The 17796-nt window shown below is 39.0% G+C and overlaps 1 protein-coding gene across 1 annotated transcript in view; it reads right to left on the reverse strand.

Annotated features, from left to right (window-relative positions):
• The window catches only part of LOC135938983 (uncharacterized), an 86041-nt gene extending 68602 nt beyond the window's left edge, over positions 1 to 17439 (reverse strand). Inside the window, exon 1 of the mRNA XM_065483083.1 lies at positions 17234 to 17439. Within this exon, the coding sequence (XP_065339155.1) occupies positions 17234 to 17424 (191 nt within the window). The 5' untranslated portion in view covers positions 17425 to 17439. The remainder of the gene's footprint in view (positions 1 to 17233) is intronic.
• Positions 17440 to 17796: the final 357 nt, after the last annotated feature.

The raw sequence follows: 17796 nt of genomic DNA on the forward strand, positions 1-17796 counted from the left end.
AATTGCTGGGGTTTTATTTTAAAAATGGAGAAATAAATATAGAAATGGTCAAAATAATTCAAATGTTTTTAAGACATTTTCATTACTGAATTATTGGATCAAGCAATTAAATGCTTAAAAATTTTGTATTAATATAATCGATTTTTTAAGTGCTGAAAATAACATTTCTGACTTGAAAGTCCTAAAAGAGTGTTGTTTTAATGATAGCCAGAAGACATTTTTAAGATAAAAAGCTACAATTTTTAGGTTCCCACACCTCGTTGCCATATTTTAAAATTAATTAGAATACGGAGTAAAACCATTGCTACAAATCAAGTCATGTGTCTTCTAAATAATTCTTAAAACCCAGCCTTTTCACAAATTGGGCCATTCATTTCGCAGAGAGCCCTCAACAGCTGCTGCACGCTGATTGAGCGCGCAGGAAACGCGGCGGGTGCTGAAGATGCAGAGAGTGTTTGACGTCTCCAAAGACACGCGAGTAAATTGGGCGTAAAATCTGAATCGTGGGGAGCGGCAATTTGTCATACCAATTGATGAGAGAGCAGAGCTCGCGGAATTTGTCTCCGATGATTTAGAATCGGTCCCGGAGGCGGCGATAAATCTGTTGCGATCTGTTGCGTTGAGCGGCCCTCTCGTCGGCCCCCAAGTGAGAATAAAACGAGTGCATAAAGTGAATATTATTTTTGGGTGCAGTCCTAATTAAATGTATTTCGGGTGCACTTAGCGCGAGTCCAGCAGCGGGCGGGCAGAGCTCATTAGACGAATTTAGAACGTCGTCGTGCCGCGCAGACAAAATATGGGTCCACAAAAGAGCCTCTTATTTTCTCATTCTCAGGCGAGCGACCAAAATAAATACATTCTTACTCGCCGAGCTGCCTATGTATCAGCAAGAATGAGTCCTCATTCTCTGCTCTGCTCGCTCTCTCTGTCTCTCTCTGTTTATAAATACTTAAATGTGCTTGCTGCCCCGCTGGCTTATTCAAGCGGTGATTTTGGCAAAATGCTCTATATCACTCATCTTTCCCGCAGCCACAACGATATTTGAAGACGAGAGCCGCTCTCTTTGATCTTTCCTCTCTTGAAGTGAATCTAACGACTCTTGAAATTTGCTGCTAGTTTTATGGAATCTGCGGAATGTGTTTTCTGTAGGTTTGTAATATTCTCTAATATTGAAAATGAACCCATTTTTAACTGTTTTAAAATGAAATATATACATATTAATACTGAAATAATATAATAACTTTTCTATTTATTTAATATTTAAAGGGTGTGTCCACCAGAAATTTTTTACATTTTAAATTTTCATTTCAGCTCCATCCTGATTATTTATTGCGTTTTTTTTGTGGTGCAGAATTAAAAAACAAGTTTTACGGTAAAGTGTATGCTGTTTTTTCCGGAAAATAGGAGTGAAATCTGGATAAACAGGGCTCTTGGTGTTTACAAAAAATAAATATGTGAATATCTCAAGATCTCAATGAGACTAGAGCAATCTTTTTTTTGTAAAAAGATGTAATTTAGACTGCCAAAATCTTTTAAATTTAAACCAATTATTTTTACTTGTGTTATTGAAGTAATTTTTTAATCTGGTTTTTTCTGTCTGAAATATGACCTTTTTTATGAGATAAAATGTTGCCCTCTAAGTGTTTGGAACATGCGTAGATATTTCAAAGAGGTGCAATACATAATAGTTTACGAGCTGCAGAGAGTCAAAGGTTGAACATTTTTTAGTCCGCGTAAATTGGGAGAAGTGCAAAATAGCACGGACCGATTGAATTCTACCTAACGAACACGCTAAGGTCCCCCCTGAGGTCAGACAATACCATCAAAACAGGTACCAAAATGAACCCTGGCGTCAGGGTAGCCCTCAAGCGATCGACATCTTTCAATTCTCATTTGATTAACGCCTATGTATTGGTTAAATCTGCAAGATCTTCACAATGTTGGAACGGCAAAGTCAAGAACTGTCCGAATTTGAACAGTTTTACTCTTTGGAAGCAACCACTTTAATTTAAAATAAAATAAGTCGTTGTAATATTAATTCTCTAACATAAAAATTGATATATTATCATATCTTCTATGCTCCAAAATTCACTTTTTAGGAGACCATTTTGGTCCAAAGTTAAGGCATGGAATGCAGATTTATCATTTTTTATTATTTTTTTTTCTGAGCGAGTACGCGCAAGCAGAGAACGAGACCCGAGGGCTGAGTCGCCGGGCGCGCGCGAGAGAGAGCGTCTTGAACGAAACGATAACTGAGTTACACCTGGCCCGAGGCACTGCACCATAATTCGCGCACCATCAAAGAGCTCATCTGCTCGGTTTTCGGCCGGGCCAGGCACAAATGAGCACATTTATTTGCCACTATACGCTCCGAAATTCAAAGGCAAACAACAATTTATGCTTGTGGCTGGCAAAAGAGCGAGAGCAAGAGGGCCAGGGTTGAGTTCTCTCTCATTTAATTATTCAGTGCGGCTGTGATGGGCAGGGCGCACTGGGGAAAAGGAGCTGTGAAGTAAAATCTCGACTGTCCCTCACGCTAGACAAGAAGAGGGCGGAAATTTGGATTAGCTTGCGAATTTCGGGCGGGAAATTGCAGGGTGCCGAGGTCTGCGTGCGCGTCCAGTCTACATGGACATCAACTCGACTTTGAGAATGGCATTTCCTTATCCACTTAGTTGGCCTAGCTGAAGTTGCAGCACCTCCATCAAAAATTCAATTACAAAGACGAATGATTATGTGGGTGGGTTTAATTTTTTGTCATTACAAAATTCCTTAATTTTATGGAAATTAAAATTTCATGTCCAGTGGGAATCTAAATAGCACTGGAATACAAAATTATATAGTGCCAATCGATTCCTGAGAGTCGAATACGGTTTCCACTGGGTTGAAAATTCAACACGACATGCCGAAAATCAGTGGAAAAGTAAAAACTATTACCTTGATGGTTTTTGTTGTGAACCTAAAAAATGCCAAGGGAAAGCCATCGACCAATCAGAGAAGGGAGCGGTTCTGTGATTTCGCTGGCTGCAACTGTATCGCTGCTCTTCTCTGATCCAGGGCGCTCTCGATCTCGAGGCACTTTTTGCTAAGTTCGGAAAAAAGACCTAAGCTCTTTAAGTTTCCACCTAATTTTAGCAGGCTATTTTGAATTGGCAACTGAGAAATTCGACTGGAATCGTCAAAAAGGAAATATGAGTGCTTATTTAAAATGAACTGTAAAAGATAATTAAACAGTAAAATATCTAGGTAAAATGGAACGAGAAAATTCAGATTTTTTACAAATTTTAATAGTGCAACGAATACACGTTCTTTAAAAAATCAGCTAAGAATTTAAGATGACTTTTTACTGTCAAATAATATTTATTCTACGCGAATAGATTGTTTCATTTATATTTTACAATTATTCTGATTGTGAGTGGATCGACTAGCATCAGTCTCAATTAAAAGCAGCCTCGGTGAATATGTGCAGAGCAAAGTTTGCCTACCAATGGGACATAAATTTCCATTGAAACACAAATGTCCTGCTGGCCGCACCATTTATCTTATTCCGTTCACTTTTCACACACGCGTTTGACATCATGCAAGGGGCAAATATTTTCCAACACCGGCGAGAAGGGAAAAAGAATAATAAAAAAATACAACAAACGCGAAGCTTTATTGCCGCCTTTGAGGTCAGATTTGCATAAATGATTGATGCGGCAATAATTCAAGCGAGAGAGAGTGAGTGTAATAGTCTCTTTCTCTGTTCTCTCTTTACTTATTCGGCGTGTGCTCGGCCGGCTACCTCGCTCGCATGCGAAAGCACAATATTTTACGAGCACCCCCTGCTAATTAGGCGGCGGGGATCGTAAAAAATTTATTCATCCATCGCCGTAAAAAGTACAAAAATGGTGTCGCACTGCAGGCTAATTATCGCGCCTAATTAATGCACTCGTCTCAGCGTGATAGCGCCCTCAAAATCACTTTCCGGCCCGTAATTGCCAAACGCGGCCGCTTATCTCGCTCCGGGGGTGTTCGTTCATCCCTCCTTTGAACTCACTTTTTCTCCGCTAATTGAACCAGCTTTGATATCGCGCCTCCTTCATAAATTTCCTTATTCTCCGTGTAATCAGCGAGATCACGAGTGACTGACACTTGGGGCGACACATTAACCCGTGAAAATGGCTTAATTTCATTTCAAAGTTCTCCCCAACTTTGACATTTTACCATCGAACCGATAATTAATTACAAAAAATGGCAATTTGCTGGTTTAGAATATACAGTTTTTTTAACATTTGGAATATAATTGAATGTGAATTATAAAATACTGTGAAGCCACTGAATGTAATCAAAAATACGATCAAGAAACATTATTAAAATTTCAATTTTTCCTTTTAATTTTTTCATATCGTAAAATATTACATTCTACTTAAGAGTCCCGAAACAACATTTTTATCTTTAACCATTCCAATGAGTAGCCAAATTTACGTTCCCCCTTCAAATTATCAGAAATTATGGTGGCCATATGTCACGATAAAAAATGTTTGCCAGGCCTGTGTCAAATGACGAATATAAACATTTTTATTTGTGTGTCGTGTCCTCGGGTGCTAAATCATCGCTAACGCACGGCAACATGGTCCAAAGGAAATCTTATTTTGATTGCAGGTCTCAAAAGTGGCCACGAAATGTGATTTCGTCCCGCTCCTCTCGTTTCAAGGGCCATGTGTGCGCCTGCTGCATATTTGTATTGTGCGGCGCTGCCGGGGGTGGAGGCGAAATTTGATTTTGTTGCTGGATAACTCTCTAGAGACTCTCAACATGAATAAAATTCAATCTGCTAGACTGGCAGACGTAGAAAGAAACCACTCTAGATATTTTTTCCACACCGCAAATTTCGCCTTTTGTCTTTTTTAGCCCAGGGAAAGTCTGATCGCGAAATGGAATTTGTTGCCTATATTGGATTTAGTTTGATCAATTTAAAATATAGTTCAGATTTATAAAATTCAAAGAGAGTGTTTTCTGAGCCAATTATTTGACCTTTTTTAAAAATGCTAATTTTTTGTTTTATTTTCTATGAGTTTTGACTAATTTTACATTTTCCATGATAAATCATCTGAAAGTGAATGATGAGTTTTGAATTATGTTTCTTGCGGGCTGCAGGGTAACTTTGCCCCAAAGATCCCCACATTCAAAAGAAAACCACGATAGTAAATTAAAAATCCTATTTTATTTTCAAATGATATTTTTGTTCATTAAAATAAATAAATTTAATTATATTATTTCGAGAACAATATTCAGATTGTTACGATTTTTTTTAACAGGTTTTAATTAAAGTTAGATTCCATAAAAGCACCAAAGGTGAACTAATTATGCATCATTTCCAACTCGTGTTCTGCGAAGAGGCCGATAAATCGGCTGGCGTGCTTGAAATTCAGCGGTGGCTTTTTCATTGCACATTATTTCATAAAGCAGGATAGAAGTGCCAGATGCTGCAGTCAGTAGGTGCGAATGGCTTTCGGTTCGTTGTGCCGCGTGTGTGGTGGTAGCCGTGTCAGCCTGACAGATTGGCGTGGTAATGATTTGTTGGTGTCAGTCACTCAGCTCACGGTCGGCCCGGAATTTCCAATATGCGCCCGTCGGCCGGCAATAATTGCCGGTTATTAATAGCAGCGGCCGGCCGTTCTGCCGCGGCTGCTGCTGCGCTGTGTGCAATAATGAATGACGGTTCTCTTATTTTCCGCGGCACCGAATTCACGCGATGCTCGAAACACACACACGAGGGAGCAGAATATTTATTTATGCAGCTCTCTTTCTCGTTTCCACCCGCCGCGCACGCACCACGCGGGGCCGCATGAATATTTTAAATATGCACCACTCGCTTTCTTTGTTTCTGATTTCGACACGGCTGATCCAACAATCAGACTCGGTACGTCTATCTAATCGATTGTCGACGCTGTTTGTCTTGTAAAGAAACTTGAAATCGGTGGGTTTGCATTAGAATTATTACTGGTCGAAAATTTAAGACGGATTATAAGGACTGAAATATTTATAGCCAATATTTAGCTTTTTATTTGTGCTGTAGAAGCAAGTCTGATGAACAGGAAAAAATAGGCAACTGTCTTTTATTCCCAAACCTAGAAATAATGAAGGGAATAAGTAGCAATGAAGCTGTTTTATAAAACAAAATGTTCATTTAAATTTTCTTCTTTTAAAGCAATTTGTTTTATGGTCAGTCCAAAACTGAGCACTGCTAATGTGTGCCCTTCTTGGTTTTATTAAAAAAATAATTAGATATTTGAGCATTTCCCATCCTTATTTTAATCTATTCTTTTTTCTATTACATTTCTAATTTTTTCTATCTGTTCTAGGTGCATTGAATAGTTGACGACTTCATTGAAGGCAAGGCTGAAATTTCCCACCTAGTCAGATATGAAAGGCAAGTTTAAGACGAGCTAGAGCGGAAAAGCTTTTTGTGTGAATAATGAAGTGTCATTCGGGAGATAATTCTATGAAGTAATCCGTGAGAAAGAGAGAAAAAGCCGAGAGGCGCGTGTGTGCGACTGCCTCTCTCTTCCGTCCTTCTTTCGCGCAATCAGTCGCTGCTGCTGCTGCGCTGGGTGTGAAATCTTGCGAGCAGATAGATGCAGGCAGCGATTCCTCTCAATGGTGAGAGCGAGTTTGATTGAATTGGGCGTTAATCAGTCGAGCCGCGCCGGGCCCCCGGCAAATAAGACCCGGCGTCTCTCTCCCTCTCTCACGTAAGCACGTGACGCATTATACGCGAATAAAACAGACGGAGCTTGATGCAAATTGGAATGCGATTTCACACTCGACGGCGTACTATCATTATCGGCGGCGGCGGCATTCATTTGTTCGCAGGATTAACTGCGGAAACGTTTATTTGCTCGCACAAAACTTGATTTATGGCGAGAAATGCTGATACACGAGTCAGATTTAGGGTTAATTTCAGGCCAGTCAAATGCTAATTTCATTTTGCAGTCAAGGAAAAGTGATTTCTAAAATTGGATGTTGATTAAATATTCACTATTATCCGCACATTTTGTGCAATAATTATAGCATGTATAATAAAAAAGAACAACGTGAACGAGAAAGGAATTATTTTTATTTCTTTTACTTAAATTACATTATTGTTTTGAATTTTGTATTTTATGTCTTCAATTTATTAAAATGCCATGGTGCAAAAACCAATTATTGCAATCACTTTTTAATTCAGGCGAGAAAATGCAGAAGTCTGAAGATAATTTCAGAACTAGCTCCTTCAAGGAGGCACTGTTGAAGCGGCAAATGTTGGACCAGCCTGCACATTTTGCCTTTTTTGCCGTTGCCCAGGACGCTTGGTTGCTGCATATATGGTGACTCGGCCTTCGTCGGTTCGGAGAAACGCGCCTGCTGGCTATTTTTATTTGCAACTAGCTCCTCGTTGGACGTCTCAGCTGTAAATCACCGAAACACACTCACTGCCGCACTGTGTTTTTCACTCTAATTGTGTCACTCATGCGGCACACAACGCTAACACACTCTCTCACTCTCTGGCTGACCCGCGAATCGACCTTTTCGACAAACCCCGCGAAAAATACGAAAGTGCGGTGCCAAATTGGATTTTAATTTGACCCATGGTGGCAAAAAGTGTGGCTTGAATTGATTGCCGACGGACCAGAGTGCTTTCATTTGTATGCTCGGTCGGAATCTGAGTAAGAAGTAAGGCATGAAACTTAGTCTTATTAAATTTAATCTGCAGAGTAGTTAAATGGAAAAATCTGCCTTTTTTGCACTTTCTGATTTTAAAAATTATTTTATCCCGATTATTACTACGAAACTAATGTATCTACAATTTATTCTGGATTTTTTAACTTTAAAATTTTGTAAAATATCAACTTTTACAATTTTGCTGTGTTTGCAACACGTGTCACGAATTCTTTTGAAAATTTCCGTGAAACCACACCCTCTTTTCAAAATTTCAGCGAGCAATGTCCTCTTCCAGTGGTCGAATGCGAATTTTGTGGTCGTGTTTTTCGATGTTGAAAATTTAATATTTTTAAAAAAATTAGTTCAACGGTTTATTTGTGGAAAATTATTTTTATTTTTAATTTAAGTGGAAAAGGAAAAAGAGAGACGCTGATGGTATTCATGGCAAAATAAATCAAATTTATAACATTTAGAAACAGATTATTCCTATCGAAATCGATTCTTAAACAGATAATTCTAAGCTATAAGCGAACCACTGAATAATTGACTATTCTGGGAGCAAGATCGGTGATTTTTGCACATCTACATATGAAATATGAATTATGCTCATCGGATAGAAAATTATTGGATTGGTTCCTATTTTTATTCTTCGTTTGTGTCGTAGATATACCACCTTTGAATTCGGTAAGATAAAAAGTATGTCTTCAATGTCATTATAATGGATAAAGTAATGCTTTTACAGGAAAAAAAAAAACAATGATTCAGTGTGGGACTTAACACTTGAAGTAAGAAAATGTGCTGCTGAGAGCGTCGAACAATCAGTTTAAATGCAAAACGACGCTGAAACTCTCGTGCAGTGCAAAACAAATTGCTTTTTCCGCTGGCGTTCTCTCTCAAGAATGCATTCCAGCGGCAGTTTATTTATCAGGAGTGCGCAGTAATAAAATAACCCAAGGTGGGTTGCCGCGAACAAAAGAACCGGCATTTTTGTATGTATGAGCGAGCCTCTCTGGCTGCTGTGGGGGTGCATTTATTTATTTCCCTGCTTTCCCTTTCGCAGTCTTATGGGGGCAAAAAGCGAGCGGACACGATGAAAAATTCAGCAGCAGAAATTGTCACGTATCTGCGTTTGCGGCCCCATTTGTCATTAAGGCAGACGCTGAATTACACCATTACAGTATTACCGCTTGCCACATGTTTTTTTTCGCGCCTGTTGAATAATTTGAGCGTGATTTATCGCGCTGGCGCCGCCCGCCGATTAATCGCGAATGCAGTGACGACGAATTATTGGCCGGATTGACCGCGCTAATTATTATTCAGCCATCAATTATTCATTGCAGCCCACCGGTTGCCGCTTCCAACGGCCCCACAGCTTGGACCAGAGATTGCCTGCTGATTTATCGCGTCCAAGAAAACCAAGAGGATTATTGCCTTTGCGGGGTATGCAACCTGCTCAGCATGGATGTTGTGCGTAGGGCGTGCTTTTGTTTACCGAGTGTGCCAGATCTAATGAATAGTAAATTATTGCCACTTCAACTGTTAGAATATTATTTACTATCTTGATTTCTTTGAATTTGATTTATTCTTCTTGTATTGTTAACTAATTTACAGCGTACATATCATCAAATTATGCTCACTTTGCCTTCTGTCCGCTGTTTGTTAGTCACGTTATTTACCAAAAGTGTCGCCACTGTCGCACTTTCCTTTATGCTTTGATGTTGATTTTGACAAAGTATGAGATTAAACATTCTTATAATAAGAGGTTTCATCAAACTCTCTGGCATGTATTATTTCAGAAAAATAAAAATTAAGTAATAAATAAAAGTACAAAAGTCCTTTTAACATGATTAAATGATTCAAATTAAATCCGTGTCACCAATTTGATTATTAAATTATTCTTTGTATGTGAAGAATTCAAAAATAATTTTTGCACAAGACAGGTAAAAAGAGTATAAAAAATGAGTTTGATAATGCATTGTCCAATTAAGAAAATTTAACTTTTTTGACTTCTGCAATCCTTATGTTGATTTTCAACTTTCTCTTTTAAATCTTGTAGTATAGCCATCACAACTAAAAGTCAACGGAAAAGTGTTTCTAGTGCAGAGGATTTCCAGCTCTGAGACACATTTAAAAAGGTCCTGCGGGCGATGTTGTAATTTTTCCGAGCTGCATCTGATTCACTGAACGCGTGCATAAACACCTCGTAAAATACGACGCAGGGCCAAGAGACTTAATTTCGGAGACGCGAAAGATTTTACGGCCTCGCTGCGATATTAAAATCTTCGGCGGAGGAATCCAGGAGCAAATCGAGCACCTGATCCGTCAGCTAATTAAAAAATTACTCGGCGCTGCACGTATGTAATCCCCGTGCAATTAATTTTTTGACAAACTCCTCCTCTGGGGCCGCCGATCCGACACCGGCGCCGACCGACCGCCCGCCTGCCTGGCCGTGTTGTTTCGCAGTTGATCAAATTAAAATTCGCACACTTTACGACTGTGCCGTAAAATATTTTACACGCGCGGCCGTAAAATCAGTCAAGAAAGCAAGTCGAAACGCTCGTACGCCGACACCAAAATAAAGCGCTGCGTCGGGGAGAAATTTGCGTCAGCGCAAAATATTAGTGAATTTTTATTGCAATGGGGTTTGAAATGAGCAACCTCAAACATAGGTTCCTGTCCAGGCTGATTATTTCATACGATTGTAGGGGAATTGAAATTGTTTCTAAATAATTTGTGACTCGTATTACATACTTAGAGATAGAGACGTTAAAAAACTCTTTGCTTAGCGCCAAGGACTCATTCACTACATACTCTGGGAATGCTAGGTTTTAGTTTTTAATGAAATCATTGATTTAGTGTTGGCTTCCTATTGTGAATTTGGATTTTAGCGATAAAAGAAATGCAGCAAAAATCTCAAAATTTATTTAAAAATAAAGTTTTTGCTTAGCTTTGAAGTATTTTGTTTCAGATACAACGTTTGATAAGAAAAATCAATCAGTGGGTCTATTTTGACATTTCGAAAAAATATTTTCTCATAAGTTTTTGTTGTGGGCCTGGTAGAAAAAATACACTGAACAAAAAATCCCTATTTCTACAAGTTGATCGTAATTTTCAAATCTTATGATTTTCCTGCTTTGATCTAAATTGTCAGCCATGAAATTTATTGAATATATATTTCTTTATTTAATTAAAACTTCTAATTCTGTCAGTACCCTCAGCAATTGAAAAAACCAACATCCTCTCTTTCTGCGGCATTGGCTCTACACTCGTACACTCTCATTGCACTTTTTTCATTCCGAGCAAGCAGCATTGGAAATTTAAAGGCAGGGAATTGCGGCCGGACTAATAACCCTCAAAATAGGTCAGTGGTTTCGCTTTCATTGCCTGCGAGTGCTGGAGAGCAGAGAGGGAAAGTGAAATGGCCTGGACACTGCGCCCTTTCTCCGGCCTAAGAAAAATCAGCATTTTACGCACTCGTCTCCGATTTAATTAAACTTTCCAGCGACGGTGGCAGGAAAAAATCCGCTTAGCTCGGATGCGAAAGAGTCGTTATGAATTTTTTCGATGCATTCTGCGTCTGAGAGAATGGCAAAAAATGCAGATTGATATCTCAGAGGGAATGTCTGCTGCTGCTCCATTTTTTCGACACGCACTTCTTGTCAGGGAACGTGGAATGAATGCACTCGACTCTGACAGACGCAAATTATTTTTCAGAAGACACGTCTTCAGTCGACTGAGAATTCCCAAGAAAAATATCGCACCCGGCCCAAAGCGATTTTTATTTCTGGCCCAGCACCAACTGTTCAAATAAATTCACTTTTATTGTTCCAGCCAGCGCGTGGCTGCTCGCTTTATTTAGCGAGCTGACCTTTCGCGCTTCTAAATCCTTAAAATTATATTAGTGTCCGATGGATATTGCCTCTGAGGTTTATTTCCCTGGCACTTTAAAGATTATCATTGAATCTCTGTATGAATTCTCTTTGAAAAATCCGTTTTGGAAAAATTTTAGTTCATAACATTAAATTAGACTGCCAACTTCTACTGTATCACAATTTTTTTTATCTTCAACAGCTTCTGAAATTTTGTATGTGTTATTTACATATAATTTTGGGATGCATATAGACGGTTAATTAGCTGGTTTTGATGTTATTAAAATAAAATATTCATTTTGAACGGCAAAAAAATGTAAAAAGAAAATCACATACAAAATAATTATAGCATTTAAAAACTCAAATTTGATTTATTTTAAATCAAACATTAGAAAATATTAAAAAATACCACTAGATGTAACGAAACAGCAGTAGTTGTTCTTTGATAAGTTACATTTTATGCCATGTGAATTTCAATTATTTTACGGGAGCAAAGCCAGAAAATTTTCAGTATGCCATAACTTTTTTTAACAGCTGTCGAAAATTTGAAGCTCTTTTTTACACCAAATTCCCGGAATGTCTCGGATTACCGGCTAATTAGTCCTCACCCGCATCGATGGATTCAAATATAAAAGATTACCATCCTATCATAATTTTTATCCGATTTCAACGGGAAAATTGGCTGTGAAATGCTTGAGCAGTAATCGAGCCGAAAATTTTTATAGCGGTCCATGGCGAGACCAGATTTATGAATATTTTCGCGCCGTGCGTTCGTAAAAGGCTTAAATTCGAGCCCGTCGATGATGCGGTGTCAAAATTGATGGCGCCTTTGATGCGAGATAAAATTAATGCACCCATTCATTTCTGTGCGCGCCATCCCAACACATATTCATGAACGTGTACGCGCAAATATTCAATGATGCATTTTTCCAGCAGCAACCAACAATGGCGTGCTCCTCTCCTGCACGCTGCCTCTTTTCTCTCGCTCGTCCGCCGACCCGTGTATGTATGTGTGTATAATGTGGGTTATTGATCGCAAATGGGGCATAATAAATAAAATATTTACGGCCGTCCTATCTCTGCAAAAAATAGAAAACACGGCCACAAAGGCAGCATCTTCGCACCTCTATCTACGACCGACCGAAATGTTGTCTCCCCCTTTCGATCCTATCTCAGAGGTGGGAAAATATATGATTGATTTTTTTTCGTTGAAAGGAGCCACCGCTTTGAGATGCAAAATTGAATTTAAAGAGGATATTGTATAAACTGCATATTTTAACCACGATTTTGATGACCAACCATTTATACAAGTTTAATATTTTCGACACAAGAGCCATTTCTATCTGTTAAGCATCATTTTTGTCTCCACCTGAGTTCTATTTAATCAACTGGTTCCACTGTCATTGGTAAATGAAGTTCAAGTTCACAAGTGGCCTTGATACTTCACTCAGTGCCAAAATGTTGGAATAAACTTTGATTTTTAAATTTTAACAACACACGGATCATGTCAAAATAAAACAAAATCATAAAAAATTGTAAAAACCTTTGGTTTGACTTACAAATTTTAAAATTAAACCTAGTTTTTGGCACGTCTCACAATTTACATTTCTGGGTATCGTTTTTAAATTATATAAAAATGTTGAGATGAAGCTGAAACCGATTATAATGCAAAGCATAATTAATGTGCATAATCTCCAAGCTCATTAAATTCCAGCAGTCTTAGCTGGCTGGAAAATCCATTGAACTGCTCTTTAATAATCCGCACTTGCGCGACTCCCACGATTTTTTTTCTCCGGAATAATGCTTGCAATTTCTGCTCAAACTTTTCCTTCGCTCCTTAATGAATCGTGTTCGCCCCATTTTTGCCGAAAGTCCTGTGCTCCGTCTCCCCCCGGGCGATTTTTCAGAACGCAAAGTTTCGCAATCGAAGTGCAAGCAGTCGTCCGTCAGGCTGCTTTTAAATAAATCACCAGCGAATTCGCGTTCTCGGCAGTCCACTTTATGCCTTGGCCTCTCATTGCGCAATTCGGGGAAAGTATAGCAGCACCGCGCTCGCACTAAAACGCAATTTTTCAAGCCGGGCAAACAGCCATTTCGCCAAGAATAACAGCGTTTATTTTGAGTTATTGCATTGTGAGAGAGTGACCGGCGCGCATTCTTCCCAGGCATCATGCACACACTTTGAGACAGCTTGTCAGAAACACGCACTTTAGGCATGTTTCAACTGTTGCAGCTCGAAACAAAGTTTATGGGAGATTTCAGTTCTCAAGAAATTAAGAGTATTAATTATTCCAAAGATCACATTAATTAGAAAATTATTTTTTTTACTTATGTACAACTTTTAAAAAACCTCTTAGACGCGATAAGAGCAGCAAGGGACACTCCCAGTTATTTTTCTGATAAAAATCGGGTATATTGTCGAATTACAAAAGGGTATATGATTTTGACTCTATTTCAGTGGCTTTGAGTGCTTAAGTAAAAATCTTGGCAAATTTGGAGAGCTGATGAAATTTTCAATTTTAAACAAATTCTGGAAAAATAGTTCCTTAAACTATAAAAATCGCACATTATTCAATTTTTCACACTGTGCAGATTAAAATAACGTTAAAATAATGTAATACGACCACTTTTAAAGAAATTTCAGTAGCTTGAAATTAGTTAAAATTTGAACTTTTAAATTACAAAGACATGCATCTAACGAACCATGAATTTCCTTTGGCAAATTGTCATCTAGAATCGAACACTATCAAATGGTAGCGAAAAACACCATAATTTTCATATTAAAAAGTGCGCTCACCTTATTAGGGGGTATTTTGATTATCTCAATAACGGAAATTAAAGCGGCAGAAAACCTTTGAAAAAAATCATCTCTACGAAAATTCGTCGGTTGAACTTGTTGTTTTAGCAGTGTATCATTTCTCTTGTGCCTGCGCATCTTGGTCATTAGGCCGGCAGGAAAAAAACCCGTACATATACAGCCGCGTGTTTTTGGCGTTCGCCGCCAACAGCAATAAAGGAAAAAATATAAAAGGGCCGTCATTGTCTTTCGGAAGGTATTATTTCGTCGCAGCCGCCGCTGACAAATTACAAATCCGGCGTGTCAGTCTCGGCTGCTGGACACACCCCTGATGACCACTTAACACCCCGTCGGCTGACACACCGCGCTCAGCTGCATAATGCCGAGAGACCGGCCAGGCCAAACCGTCCACGCAGCAGCATCGGTATGCATTCGAAACATTTGCATTTGTCACGCGCAGAGAGCCGAGACGAGGCGAGCTGTTTAGATTTATCGGCGCAGCGGACATACGAGAACGACCGCACCGCAGCTTGCGGGGACAGTGATTAGACAAGTTGCGCGTTTTGCATCCTACTTGCGGTTGCACACACCAAGGTGTGCGCACAATGAGTGAAACTATAGTAACCGGGAACTTTCGACGCTTATCTGTTATTTTGTTACTGCATAAGGACTGATTTGCGATAGATTTTTGTCTATAAGGAGTCAGCAGTTTCTTCGAGTTGGTCGTTTGTTTGCAGTTTCAATATTTGGCAGCAAATTGGGACGACCACAACAACAACAAAGCCATTTTCTGGAATTTGCTTACATGTCAGGAAACATGAATATAATCAGATCGTAATCCATTGTCTAGCTTATTTTTTGTTTGTTTGAAATCTAAAAATACCATTTTAACGTTTTCCTGTACGCAATTTCTTAAACTAAACAATTTTGAGATAAGAGTTTAATTAGCAAGGAAACATCCTGGAACAAAGTGGAATTAAATTTAGCACTGCTGATAGTGACAGGCATAATGTTGTTTGTCTTTGCGCGCTGGATGTAATATAAAACCTTGTTCTATACACGTGGCATACACAGTTTATTTCATTTTTATTAGAAGTACTCGGGATCAGCTCTTCATTGTGCTCGCAGCGGTCACGGCAAATAATCCACCTCGACCATTTTATTACCTATCAAAGACGACTGTCGTCAGAGAGGGGGACAAGCTTTATATGTTTACTTTTGCTTAAGGCGCAATTAACAGCCGGCTTGGGATTTGTGCCGAGCCGAGGATTCTGAGAAACATCAATCAGCTGAACGAGAGGAATTTCCAATGTAATATATATCTCAAAGGCTGGCCCTTTGTTGTGTATTCTTTGGCATGCTCTCGGATAACCCGTCGTGTTATGATTATTTTCGCCACTTGGCAAGAGCCCGCGATGAAAAACTGCCGCAGCCGACGAGCTTGGAATTTATCTGCTTAGTATCGATGACGTGGAATCGCTTTGCATTCAAATTAATCAATTTGCATCCGCTGATGAAGAGGGAGCGACGCGCAAGACAGCAAGATTTATTGCACTATGCCTCCTCACGACCTTTGTCTCCTCATGAAATTCATCTTGCAGGAGGGCAAAAACCGTCATTGTCGCTGCAATCACAACAGGTTCTCCACCCTTCAGATCTGTTGGTCTGATTATGCGTGGGCAGAATGGATCAAATTTTAAACGGAGTATTTTCAGAGATTTTGGGGTGAAAATTAATCAAAATGTAAATGGTTTTCAGATAAAGTCGAACTTTGTGGACATTTTAGGAAATATTGATATGCAGATTTATAAGTTTTAATTAAGTGTTGGATTTCTACTGGTTCATGTATAAAGAGCTGTGTTTTTTTTTTGTAATTGACGATTATGAGAGAGCATGGTATCCATAGTTGTGGAACTAGGACTGCTATTTTTTATCTACCAAATAAAATATAACATGTTGTGATTAGTGATGCGGATGTAAACTTTACAACTCCGTACCAGAAGAACTGAAAGAATTTGTGAAAAGACGTTAAATGCGAGCAGTTTGATTGTAAATATTGACCGTTTATTGTGTCCTGTATGTAAATAAAGGAATGAAATTATTAAAACAAGCAAAACAAACAAAATTAGACTGTCCAATTTTTTAAAATTTCTATTGTTTAAAACTGGTTCATTTAATTTAAAAAACGGAATTTTTAGCAATAAATGAGATATAATTTCTGCATTATTTTTTGTGTTGCCGTGAAGGTTTCAAATCATGAAACCTATCTTAACCAATTTTAAAAACTCCTTGGAGTTATTTCTTTAACATATAAGGGCAATACAAATTTCAATATATTTTGTAACGGTAATCAAATTGCGGTGATAATTGTAACATCAAATTGAAGACAAAATTTAAAATTTTGCGTCACATGTTTTTGTTTTTAAGAATGAAATTTTAGGATTAATTAATTCCAATATAAACCAAGTTCCTTGAAACTGAAATATTTGAGTTATATTTTTAAAATTAAACTTGAATTTAAATTTATTTGCTAGGGAGTGTATGACACTCTTAAAGATGGAATGAGAATTTGTTTAAATAAATCGCATTAATTCTAAGTAAGAGATTTATTTTCCTACATTTTCGCTCTAAATGATTTTCCTTTATTTTCGACTTAAGGTTGTTCCTACCAAAGCTAATTAATTTCGATTCTTACAGAAATTTCGACATAGTGTGACGTTGTAGCAAAACAAACCACATTTCTACGAAACTCGAGACACAAAGGCTTGCTGCTTTTTCTCAATGTCGAATCAAGAGAGTGATTCACCTGAGACGCGCTGGTGAATCACGGGGGTGAAAATAGTGCTGGCGGCGGGCGAGAAAAAGCAAACAAGACACGTACCTGTTAGTGTACGGGCGAAGAATGGGAGTCAGAGTCTCGTGCTGATTGTGGCGGCGCGCCGGCGAGAGTGGTGCTCGTGCTCTGGGGGTGAGTGTCGCACTGACACACACACTCTCGCAGCGCACCCTCGGAGGGGTGGCCTGGCCGGCCGACGACCGCAGCGCCGCTACTGCCCCCACCCAGCCAAGCATTCCGCCGCGCTCGTTGGTGCTCGCACGCCCCGTTGTTGAAAGCACCACCTTGATCGGCCAGCGATTTTGACACGCCAATTTGCAAATTCGGCCCTTCTCGCGGACGCCACCACCGCAGCACACATAAGTCGCCACGGCTGAGATTAGCACCACTATCCCGACAGAGACAACCTTCTGACTCCGACTGAGCAGGCCTTGCCAAATGTAATCTAATAAAGCTAAATTTTGTCTAATTTAATTATAGGACTAGGAATTTAAGATGGGATCGCATATTTTTTCGGTGCATCTCGTTTAATTTTTCATTCCATGAGAGATCAAATCACACAGTTTCAATTTGAGACTCACTGTAAATAATTCAAAACAGTCTTTGGA

Source organism: Cloeon dipterum, chromosome 3 (genome assembly GCF_949628265.1).
Source record: "Cloeon dipterum chromosome 3, ieCloDipt1.1, whole genome shotgun sequence".
NCBI classification, from domain to species: domain Eukaryota; kingdom Metazoa; phylum Arthropoda; class Insecta; order Ephemeroptera; family Baetidae; genus Cloeon; species Cloeon dipterum.